Raw genomic sequence first — 12,541 nt, forward strand, 5'->3', positions numbered from 1 at the left:
CTGAGTGAGTGCTATGTGGCTGATTGTTATCTTCAGGTGCTCTGAGGTTGTATCATGGTGAATCTTTGTTTATGACCTGGGTTTTATTTTTGTTGTTGTCATGCAACCGTTTTATTCCATGAATCAGTAAACATTTCAGCAGTGACAGTGTGAGATTAAAGCAGATCTAAGAGGATCAGAGCAGCTCCTTTTATAGATGATGACGCAGTAAACTTAATTTCTCTCTCACAGGTGTGCTGGATAAGCATGACAAACTTTGTTCAGATGCAGTGATGCTTCCATTTATTTGTGTGTTTATTTGTGTGTCTATGTAACATGTGTTACTCATATATAACTGTGACCTTTGACCTCTTCATGCTGGCCAATTCACCAGGGATCAGTGGAAGTGGACCCTGTGGCCCTCCTTCATGCATCTCACGCTGCAGCTCAGCAGTCTCAGGTGTGGCCTGCACTGTGCCTGCGTGTGATTCACCACCAGCTCGTCCTCGGTCACCCTGTAGTGCTGTGTTGTGCTCTCTCCTTTTGCTTTAGATGTGCAGTGTGTCTTGTTCACTTTGCCCATAAAAATTATGTGAAATCAAGCAGTCACCGTACAGAATTAATTGGTTTTTTTTTGGGTTTACTTAAAAAACTATCTCACTATTTGCAACATTTGTTTCTGTTATTGTAGTTTTATTGTTGTGGTTTTCCTTCCTCTTTTGTGTCCCCTCTGTGTTCACTGAACCAAGGTGCTCCCTGGTGTGTTTTTTCACCAGTGTTGTCCCTTCACATGCCCTGAGGCTTGTTATAGTGACATCTGTATGTTTTGAAGTTTTTCAAACACACAACTGTTCTCACACACCGCCCTGAAGGAGCAGCAGTTGCTCAGTGGACTGTGAGACCTCTGAGTCCATTGTCATCCACTGCATGTTCATCATCCTGCATTTTCTGTCATAACCCTTCAGCATGAGTTGGGATCAAACTGGAAACACTGGTGGTTTCAGAAAGATCCAGTGTGAATGAGTGGTCCAGTGACTTGGCTTGACAATAATAGTGATTTCCTCATCACTACTGTTTAGTTATTTTTCTCCTTTTCCTTTCTGTCCACCAGGTGAAGACAGAGGAGCAGATTGCAGCGGAGCAGGCCTGGTATGGATCAGAGAAAGTCTGGCTCATCCACAAAGATGGCTTCTCCCTGGGTGAGATGAAATAATCATATAAAATATATGATAAAACAATATAATAATGACATTGATTCCATTTGCATGATATTCATTCACTGCCCTTTTTACTTATAAATTGCTGCTTGTGTGTTTTTCATGTGTGCCTTTCTTTAACCCATTGAAATCTGGATTGATATCAGTTTTTCTTGTGCTATATTTAGACACCCAGAAGTATTTTATCTTGGAAGCCCAAAAAAATAGGTTTAATTCTCATCAGAACCATGGGGAAAAAAGGCAATGAGCCTGAAAATTACTCTTAAAAATTAGAGAGAGGGACAGAGACAAAAGAAAACAGAAAGCAGAAAACAGAAAAAGAGTGTTAGAAAATTAAAAAAAAAACATGTGTAAAATGTCCAGAAACTATATTTATGATGATTAGAATGATTTGATGAAAATTAAAAAAATATATTTTTCTATTTTTTTAGTCCTTTCTTAAGTAATTTCCTTGTTTGTTTTTGTTTTTAACTTTCAATTTCTTTCTGTTTTTTTAAGAAAATTTTCTTTAAACTTTTTACTTATTTCTTGCTTTATTTTTGCTAATTTCTTGTTAAGTTGCTAATTTCTTTCTTCCCATGTTTTTGGAAGAAATCAAGCCGATAGCTCAGGTCTCAAAGTGTTAACTTTCATTTTATTACTTTCATTTAATACTCACCTACTTTTTACATTTTTTTTTCTCTAATCTTTTGTTTCTCTACATGCATGTTTAGACTAGGGGTCAGGGAGAAAATGGCATTTTAATCCCATCTGTGTCCTGTACATATGGCTGAATGTCAATAAAGTATTCCATTGTAATTCCATGTTTTGTTTTTGCCTTTTGTTTCCTGTGTTTTTTCCTCTCAGCCACCGTGGTAAAAACAGAGGCAGGCTCCCTGCCAGAGGGCAAGGTGAAAATCAAACTGGAGCATGATGGGGCAACACTGGAAGTGGACGAAGACGACATAGAAAAGGTGAATAGTCAATGGTAGTGCAACAACATACTATTCTGTTCATCAGTACCAGTTGAATGCTTTTATAGCATAACACACACACACACGCGCGCGCGCGCACACACACACACACACACATACATAGAGACATACAGACATACAGACATACATAATACATAATATGTAGTCTTAGGAGTCTCTGTCACAGTCAGTGGGATAATTAATAATAGTAGGTTTGTGCATTAAGTCCTTGTAGAGCAAGAGTGATGATTCTCTCCTGACCTGTGAACAGCCTACAGTGATTCTAGATCCACCCTTTATTGTCAGATCAGTGTGCCAGGTACCTCAACTGAGGGATGACAAAAAACAGGACAGAATGGAATGGCTCTGGTAATACATCCACAACTTTTGACAATGGTAACGCAAAAATAACCTTTTCAATGTGTTACAAACTCAACTGAACTAAACTCAACTGAAATGAAGCGGGCTGCTTGGTGGAAACAAGATTTTAGAATAGCTCTAATTTCAACCAATAGTCTAGAGGTGTCAAAAGTTCTGTATCCAGTTAGCCACTTCTCTGTTACTAGTTGAAAATCACCATTATCATTACGTCTGTGTTTGTGTCTGTGTCTGTGTCTGTATCTGTAGGCAAACCCTCCAGCATACAACTGCTCAGAGGACCTGGCATCGCTGCTCTATCTGAATGAGTCCAGTGTGATGCACTGCCTGAGGCAGCGCTATGGAGGCAACCTCATTCACACCTACGCTGGACTCAACATGGTGGTCATCAACCCCCTCAGCACCCCCTCCATGTACTCTGAGAAGGTAAGTTTAAGACTGATGACACTGGACAGCTGATATTGCCTGATAAATGCCCATGGATATTGAAATGACATCATCACCTGTCATATTTTGGTGTAGGGATGCAGCAATGAACAGACTTCACTATTAACTGCGCTCTAACATATCATCCTTCCACATTCCATCTAGCACTGAACATGTAAACAAAAGTCTCTCATATGTTGATAAAGCTGCAGACTATTTAGCTTGATGATTGTCACAGAAATGAAATAAGTGGCAGAAATGTGAGGTTGGCTGCCCTTTGGTTGTGGCTCTTATTTGAATCCCTCTCTGCTTTTGCCTCTGCGTTTGTCCTTTTGTCCCCCACCCCCTTTTTAGGTGATGCACATGTTCAAAGGCTGCCGGCGTGAGGACACGGCGCCTCATATCTACTCTGTGGCCCAGTCTGCTTACCGCAACCTGCTCACCACCCGGCAGGATCAGTCCATTGTGCTGCTGGGCAAGTCCGGCAGCGGCAAGACCACCAACTGCCAGCACCTGGTCCAGTACCTGGTCTCTATCGCTGGCAGCACGGGCAAAATCTTCTCCGGTGAGCCTGCAGACAGAAAACAGGGTAGCAGGGTCATTACAAAACTACAGGAATAGATATGGAACCGTAAATGTCTGTTCTTTAAATATAATATAATCCCCACTTCTCTAAACTTAAAAGAAATACTTTTGAAAATGGTGCTACATGATCAGAGAAAACAGAGGAGGCTTTTGCTCAAGAGGTGGAAAACCTACAATTACCAGAATGCACTGTGTCGCACCAGGCCAAAAAAAGAGGATTAGATGGGGGGAGTCTACCACAGTTCAAACATTGGGTTCGGTCTAATTCCTTACTAACATCAAAGGGCAGAACACAATTTTGGATTCTCAAGAAAAAGTTGATTTCTTTGCAGAAGTATAAACTGATCCCCCACCACAAATAATTAGATACATTTCTGCATGTTCTTGTCAACACAGCTGAGAAGTGGCAGGCGGTCTACACCATCCTGGAGGCTTTCGGCAACAGCTCCACCGCCATGAACACCAACGCCAGCCGCTTCTCCCACGTGGTGTCCCTTGACTTCGACCAGGCTGGACAGGTGGCCTCTGCCTCCATCCAGGTAATACACACACGCACGCACGCACGCACGCGCGCACACACACACACACACACACACACAATGGAAACAGTTGCATCTTTTGTCATTAACTTAAATTGCAGTGTAACAGAAGTGCGTGACTGGTGTTGTCTCCTCCTGTTCAGACCATGCTGCTGGAGAAACTGAGGGTGAGCAAACGTCCTGAGGCAGAGTCCACCTTTAATGTCTTCTACTACATGATGGCGGGAGCCGACAGCAGCCTGAGGTGACTCCTCCAGCACTTCTTTGTCCACACAGTTACAACATTTGGATAGCACAACTCTGAAGTATTTAAATATGTCTTCTTTTTTCAAGTTATACAAATATTTTGTGATGTTTGATAACAAAAGCTGATTACAAATTTACTTCAGTTTTTTTTTTAGAAATTGGTCTCCAATGCCAGAAACATTTATTGAGATGATTTTGTTGGGATTTGGGCATCACAACAAGGTGGATCAAGTCTGTTGTAGTTGTTTCAAGACAGCAGCTGCTGACATTTAGGAGATAAAATCATAGTGTGGTTATTGAATCTTATTGTTTACCGATCCATTTCTTGCCTGTTGATCTCATTAAAGGGGCAGTTTGCCTCTAAATCAAAATTACATATTTTTCTTCTAAAATGTAGTGCTATTTAAGCGTCTAGATAGTTTCTGTGTGAGTTGCTGAGTCTTGGAGATATCAGCAGTAGAGGTGTCTACCTTCTCTCCAATACAAAGGAACTAGATGCCACTCAGTTTCTGTTGCTGAAAGCGCCAAAATGGCACATTTGAAAAACTCAACAGGAATGTCTTTTTCCATAAATTACAACCCAGTTACCCAAGATAATTCACAGGGCTTTTTGTGAGCAGTTTCATGGAGGAACTGTTTCTTTTACTGAACTGTTTCACTGCGCAGAAGGAAGCGTGCATCTGCTGCTAGCTCACCTAGCACCACTTAGGAGGATGCCATTAATGTTTACATCTCATGCTGTCACGAGCATGAGCCTTTTTTCCATAAGTAGATGCAGGCCTCCTTCTGCACAGTGATATGGTTAGTGGGTGTAGTTTGGTAGAAAGAAAAAAGTTTTTGGGTGAACTCTTCCTGTAATTGTTTTTGACATGTTCAATGTTATTTGATGCAATTACTGAGTAATAAGACTAGTAGACTAAAAACTGTTAAGTCAACAAAAAAAACATGTTCTGTGAGGCAGTAAGTTTCAGGTGAGAGCTTCATGTTGTTATTGTCTCTCTAGCAAATTTTTCTTTCAAACTAAGAGGTTGAGTTTCTTTGCCTGATCCATGATATTGTATCTATGTATTTGCGGGGATAACAGTTCTTTTTGGATGTCCTTTTCTCTTTAGATGCACGATCACTCAATATTTCAGGTCGTCACAGGATTTCAGGCAATTTTTTGCAATGTGACTGACACTGCATTGGTCACCTGCTCACTATCCTCTCTATAACTAACACTCTTTAATGAGCAGTAAAATAAGATGCTGGCTTTTGAAACATCATCTTTTAACGTCACAAAGGGCAGGTAGTTTGGGATAATTCATGTGACACCAACAACATGCACAGCACATCCAGAGGTGTTAGCATTTCATTGGCTGATTACGGTATCCCGCTTCTCTCCTCCTCTCCTCCAGAACGGAGCTGCACTTTAACCACCTGGCTGAGAACAGTGCTTTTGGGATCCTACCACAGTCGAAGGTGATCACACTGAGATGTGTCTGTTTTTTAAGGCTTTCATGTCATAGTTTATTTGTGTGTGATATTAAGTATGTCCTATTTTATAGCTCTGTATTGATTTTTCACAATTTTGAAATTATATAGGCATATATAAGAATAAATTAATCTTGGGGATGGACCAATTCTGAAATTTTGGGCTGGATCAATGATTAACATAACAATATGGCTGATAGCCGATACCAATGTTTTTAATTTTTAATTTTAATTATTTATTTTTGAAATTTCCCCTTTTGTGCCGGGGAAACAAAGGCATCTTTATTATAAAAAAATAACTGAACTGTTCTTTAACTAATTCAGGCCTTCACCTTTGAATAAGCACAAATTCAATTATACAAGTTTATTAATATAACCTCCTTTCACATGAAAAACAGATTTTTTTAAGGCCTTTTTACTCTGCATGTTATATATCATAATTCTGTGTCTGATGTCTGTTTTATATTGCACTGATGTAGCATTATCAGGGTGCCTCAAAGTGCATCCCCTGATGTGTTGATTAGTAAATGGGTCCTTTTGTCCCGAAGGCGTCCTCTGCTCTTCACAACCACGGGGAGCCAATACCATCAAGCCCTGCTTTTTAGTCTGCATAAAACAGTCGTGACACAACAGAAAAACATCAGTCACTGCCATCGGTTTTTGCAAATATGCTGAAAGTATGATGAACAAGAGGAATTAGGGATTAGGGATAATCATTTTTTTAACAAAGCCAAAAACATCAATAAACATTTTTCATGAGGTTCCTTTTTTAACAGTTTGGGACTAAAAACTGTACTTGACAAGACATTTAACAGCTGACAAATAAACTTTGGCGACACTTTTTCGAACCATCTCCTCAGCATTTCTGTATTTCAGTTTTTTGACATTTATTAGCTAACATATAAGCTGATACTGATACTGTATCTGTAATAAGTTAATTTTGGCCATTTTATCAGTCAGGTTCTAGCCTGTGTGGTATTTATTGTTAAATGAATATATTGAAGTAGTTGTTTGACCTGATGATATCGTCTCCAGCCTGAGGACAAGCAGCGAGCCGCGCAGCAGTTCACCAAGCTGCAGGCAGCCATGAAGGTGCTAGGCATCGCGAGTGAGGAGCAGAAGGCCCTCTGGCTCATCCTGGGGGCCGTGTACCACTTGGGAGCCGCAGGAGCAACTAAAGGTAGGAACTCCTAACTGTATGACTGCAGATACATCAAATCATGAGTATATCATGTCTCTGCAAGACTGTCTCATTGCTCGTACTGTTCTTTACATGATGAGAACATAGACATCAAAAATGTGTCTCTGACTGTGTGCTTATAGAGCTCTACAGCAGCACTGTAGCAGTTATTTCAAACCAGAAAAAAGGGACATTGAGAAAGGAAAACAGCAAATTATTTACAAAATTATTTAGGCCACATCCTCACTAATACATTTTCATCTTAAAATGGTGTTTAAAATGAGAACAATCTCTGTAGGCACAAGTATTTTAGCACCTTTTCTGAAATAATCTCTGTCCATACTATCACACCTGAAAACACATTAGATCATTTGCGTACACTGAGCATATGCATTCTGATTTGAAAAAGGAAGCAGAGTGTCTAATCAGAGGTAGGTTGCTTAATTACAAAAAATACAATGGAGATGACAAAAAAAAGACCAAATATTTCTTTATCCTGATCAAAACAAACAACTCAAAAACAACCAATATAAAACACAAAAAGACCACAAAATAAAGTTACCTCAAGGAAGAACTAGGGAGTATGTTAATATTTGTTATACCTAAACCATAAAAATAAGACCTTTAAAAGACCAGCTAAGATACTCCCTGACATTGGCACGTAGAAGATGACATACAAAAGGCCTGCAACAGAGCGTTTAAACAGCCTCCAGGAGCCAAAGAGTGCAGCTTTAAGTCTTTCTGCAGAAGATTCCACTTATATAGAGCTGCACATATCAAAGCTCTTTTGCCAAACTCCGTACAAACCCTAGGTATAGACAATAAGAACAAGTTCTTTGAAGGAAGAGCGTAGCCATTTACATTTTTTTGCTCAATATACACACATAAATATGCTGGAATTAGGCCAAGAACAGCTTTGTAAATAAGTGAATGCTAGTGAAAAAGTGCATAGTTTTAAAGACAGTCACCCAACCCGGGCATACAGAATACTGTGATGAGTAATGACTTGCAGTTAGATCTCAGGGTTTCCGAAATGCCAGAGTAGTGTGGATACAAGGTGTAAATGTAGCAATAATTGTGTGCTTTAAAAGGAGAACATATTAGTGCGGATGTAGCCCTAGTGAGAGTGAATCCTTCAGAGGAGCTGAGGGATGGGCTGGACCGGCTCCTCCTTCCCAATTGGGAACAAAATGTGTGTGTTTTCATCTTGTGATGGCATATAAGACCAATGACACAATCACTAAAATATTTTGCTCATTCCTTTTACAAACTTGTTAACAAAGACTAATATTGGTTTGTATGTGAAACGCAGTTCTTTAGATGAACTGATAAATATACTAAGGAAACACATGTCTAGAACATAATACATGCATGTCATTTTCTTAACCTTTTTCTAAAACACATCCCATCTTGCATGTATTAGTCCATGCTCAGTATAACTTGAGGACTGTAACTCACTGCGTCACACCCCCTGTCATTACAGTGACTCAGTGTGGTGTTTTTTATGGGCTGGAAATGGAAGGGAAAGACCAAAGCACTGTAAAATCCATTTACTCTCTTGCTGCGAGGCTTTTGATTTATGTCAGGAAAAATTTCCACCTCTAAATTCAGTGTGTGACAGACAGATAGAGACAGATAAGCAAATACTGCCGACACACACAGGTGAATGGAATAATGACCTTTCAGCTCAGTGCTTTACCCCACTGAAAGAACAGGCATGTTCTGAGTACAGGATATGCAGGGGAGAAGAGACACACTCATGTGATCACCTGTGAAACATAATGTTATTTTTAACCCTTTGAAACCTGAGCAAATTTGCTTGATTTCTTGCAAAAACTTGGGAAGAAGGCAATGAGAAACAAAAAAAGCAAGAAATTAGTAAAAACTACAAGAAAAATACCTGAAAATTAGTTAACCCCACACAAAACAAAACAAACAAACAAAAAAGAAAAAAGAAAAACCTAATATACCAGGAAATGACCTTGAAGAATTGCTTAAAAATTATAATATTTTTGTAACATAATTTTAAGTGTTTAATTATGATAATCATAAATGCAATTTTCAAGACATTCCCATGCTCTTTTGAAATAATATTGTTAACTACTTACCTATTGACATGACATTAACATTTGGAACAATTTATACTAAGTTACTTTTCTTCTAATTATTTTAATGAAAGAAATAGCACCAATTTGCTCAGTGTTTCAAGGTTTAAAAACTTGTTAAAGGGGTCTGAAAGTAGCACAAGAAAAATGATGTTGTTCCAGGTTTCAAAGGGTTAAGGCCATGCAATATATGTTCATTTTTGTGAAGACTTTAACTTTAAATTTTTGTTAAGGTCAAGAGAAAGAGTGATATTAAGTTCTATCCAATAAGAGGACAAAATAACACAAACACTTTATCAGTCAATCATTTGTAGAGACAGAGATATGAATAAACTCACCTCTGACCAAATGTCAACAGCAGATAATCTTAATACCCAGTGGGCAGTGTCAGTTCTGCTTGGAGGAGGAAGAATGTTTGACATGTTGCTTTAACATTCTACTCTTCAGTTTGAAATGTCACTTTTTTTATGTTATAAATACAACTTCACACATTTTCAAGGGCAAAAATGAGTTCATCCTCCTCCTTTCTTATTCTCATATCTCTGTCTCTGAACACTTGATTTATTAATTTTACCCAGCAAATTGCTTCTCTGTCCTGCCAACCATGTATTAATTTCCTTCAACTCATTACTTAAATATTTATGACATCATGGCGACGTAAATCCTATTCATAATAGTAAAAACAAAATCACCTGGAGATGACTTTCTCTGAAGTGCCACTAGGTGTCAGGCTTGACATGTGAATGCACACACTCACTGCAACAACAAGGAGGAGTACAGCGTTTTCCTGTAGATGCTGTTAGACTTCACATTGATTGACTGATTAAGTTTACAGTGTAGAAAACTTAAAGGATCACTAAACACACACACACACACACACACACACACACACACACACACACAAACACAAACAAAAAAACAACATTCTCTAACTGTAGTGGTGTGTGTAACTGCTCAAATTTGGCCACAAGAGCATTTGTGAGAAATACTGCTTTAATAGTACACACACTCATATTGCTCTGCACACAAAATGCACATCAAAATCAAGCTTCAAAAATATTACATTACATTACCAAAATCAAGCTTTTCTACTTTCATTGAGTTATTTTTTAAAACAAACACCAGCCCCAGTAATTAAAATCAAATATTAATTAATTTTCAGAATTTAAAAAGAAAAGAAAGAAACAGAAAATTTAATTATTTTCAGGATACTACATGCGGAAGTGGATTTTTTATTATGACCACAGCCTGAGATATGTCAGTGATTAGCACCAGGCTGTATTTTCTCCATATGCCAAATGTGGTAAAAACGACATCATCAGTTGGAAAGTAGTAACAATGACAAATTCCAAGACAAAAGCCCTGAATGACACCCATAAATAATACAATGCATGTTTTTATGCTTTGATGGCTGTGGGATCAAAAATTGCAGTTTGAATGCGTTTCAATGGAGCATTTTTTGCACTTTACAGTCTGAGTGTAACAATTTAGTTTCCACAGTGTATTTTAGACCTATTGTAGGAGCTGAGCTGGAAATTCCAAAATCAAACAAAAATACACAATTTGGCCTAAATTAATTCCATATGCTTGAACACAGCCAATCTTCTTCTTTTTTTTCTTTCTTTTGGCTGTGTGAAAATAATTCAATTTTTGTGTTTTATTTTTGATCTACAAACAAAGTGGCATCATGACAACAAACCTGGCATTTAAAAGGTTAAAATTCTGAAAATTAATGAATATTTGACATTTATGATTAGGACTGACGTTGGTTAAAAAAATAACTAAATGAAAATAGAAAATCATATAAATGTATAATGTTTTTATAGCCTTATTTTGAAAAGCACATTTTGTGTGAAAAGTGATACAAATGTGTGTAATTTTAAGGCAGACCCTTTATTTACATAATAATCATGTAGCAAACTGTACTCTGATGACAAAGATGATCCAAAAAGTCTGAGAATTTTGAAATGGAAAATGTGAAGGAACCCGGGAGTAAATGGACTTTGAGTTGAGACTGCTCTGTCAAAAGTTTGCTGTGTGAAGGAGTGTATTTGGTCCTTCCACCTTAAAGGTAATGTTAAAAGTGTTTTTTAATTATGTTAAGCACTGGTGGCCCAACTCTGCTATACTCTGCTATAAAACACTGCAGGAAACCCTGAGACATGAACCTGGATGCAGGGATGGAGGCAGGACAAACATACACACTCACAGTGACTTCTTGCATGGTTTTGTTGAGTAATATTTTGTTTCTGTCCAACTGGAATAAGCAGCACAGCTCGTCTGAACTTAGATGTGTAGTTTTTGTATCTCTGTGTCAACACTACAACAGTCTGGGGGCAAAATAACATCATGTAGCTCAAACAGTTATGTTATTTTGAAAGTCTTCAGTCTGCACTGGCTGGTACTTTACTCACAGTAGAGGACATTCTTTCAGTACTCTTTAGCATCCACTGATGTAAAGCAGGGCCCTGTGGATCCAACATGTCTAACTCCTCCACTTGCTCTTCCAAAGCATGATAGTGGGAGTCAGTGTTGTTGAATGTTGATGTTTATGTTTTCCTGTGCCTGTGAATTGATGAATCTGTGAACTGTTATCTCTAACCCCCTCTCTTTGCTTGCATGTTTGCATGCTGTGCCCTATCAAACACAGATGGAGATGAAGGTAATGGAAAAACAACACACAAGTTGTTGACTGTTTTTCACTTAAAAAACTTTATTTCAGAGGCTCTCTTGTTTGTATTTTATGTCTTAATGCCTTTATCATTCCTTCCAGGCCTTGAGACATTAGCATTTTTATTGTTTCTGCTCCTCCTGCCCCTCCTCTCTTCATCTGCTGCTCTCTTGTGTTTTCGTGTTTGCCTCATGACGCCTCTCCCCGCTCCCTCTCTCACCCTTTTCTCTACCGAGAGATGAAAATCATGGGTATCAGAACTTTGCCGTCCCTTTAAACCGCTTTCTCTGATGCCTCCCCATGTCACCCACATACAGCTCCCAAGCCGCCATCACACCACAACACATTCTCAAAAGCAAAGTAAAGCTTGTTCATTTTCACATCTGTAGTTAGTGCTTTGACTTCCTAGCACACAACTTGTATTTCCCAGCTTATCCCGTGTTTCCCCATGAAGTTTGTGCTTGGCAGAGGTGCCTGTTGATTGTCTGGCTCTGCATCTAAGCTCTTTGATTGGCTGGCTGTGCAGGCTGTCATGTTGCCTTGGTTCCCTCTAACAAACGGGCTTTGAATTGCCTCCAGACCAAATGGAGACACACTCCTCATCCAGACTAATAGTCAGATAGTCAGGGCAGGGCATGATCAACAGTGATTAGCAAAAATCTACATCTGAATTGTTTGTTTTAAATGTGATTTCCACCACATATCTCAGAAAACACAAATTAATTCCCTAGGCTTTCATTTACTTCGCTTAAATACCCATGAATAATCAGTGTCTCCCGCCCAGTATCA

At 38.7% G+C, this 12,541-nt stretch overlaps 1 protein-coding gene across 1 annotated transcript in view; it reads left to right on the plus strand.

The window, feature by feature from the left end:
• LOC121943001 (unconventional myosin-XVIIIa-like) overlaps positions 1 to 12,541 on the plus strand; it is a 205,336-nt gene that overhangs the window by 58,742 nt on the left and 134,053 nt on the right. The window contains 8 exon segments of the mRNA XM_042486347.1: positions 1,091 to 1,178; positions 2,043 to 2,149; positions 2,777 to 2,953; positions 3,308 to 3,518; positions 3,935 to 4,077; positions 4,221 to 4,321; positions 5,721 to 5,784; positions 6,832 to 6,976. Of these exon segments, the coding sequence (XP_042342281.1) occupies positions 1,091 to 1,178; positions 2,043 to 2,149; positions 2,777 to 2,953; positions 3,308 to 3,518; positions 3,935 to 4,077; positions 4,221 to 4,321; positions 5,721 to 5,784; positions 6,832 to 6,976 (1,036 nt within the window).

Source organism: Plectropomus leopardus, chromosome 5 (assembly GCF_008729295.1).
Source record: "Plectropomus leopardus isolate mb chromosome 5, YSFRI_Pleo_2.0, whole genome shotgun sequence".
NCBI classification, from domain to species: Eukaryota; Metazoa; Chordata; class Actinopteri; order Perciformes; family Serranidae; genus Plectropomus; species Plectropomus leopardus.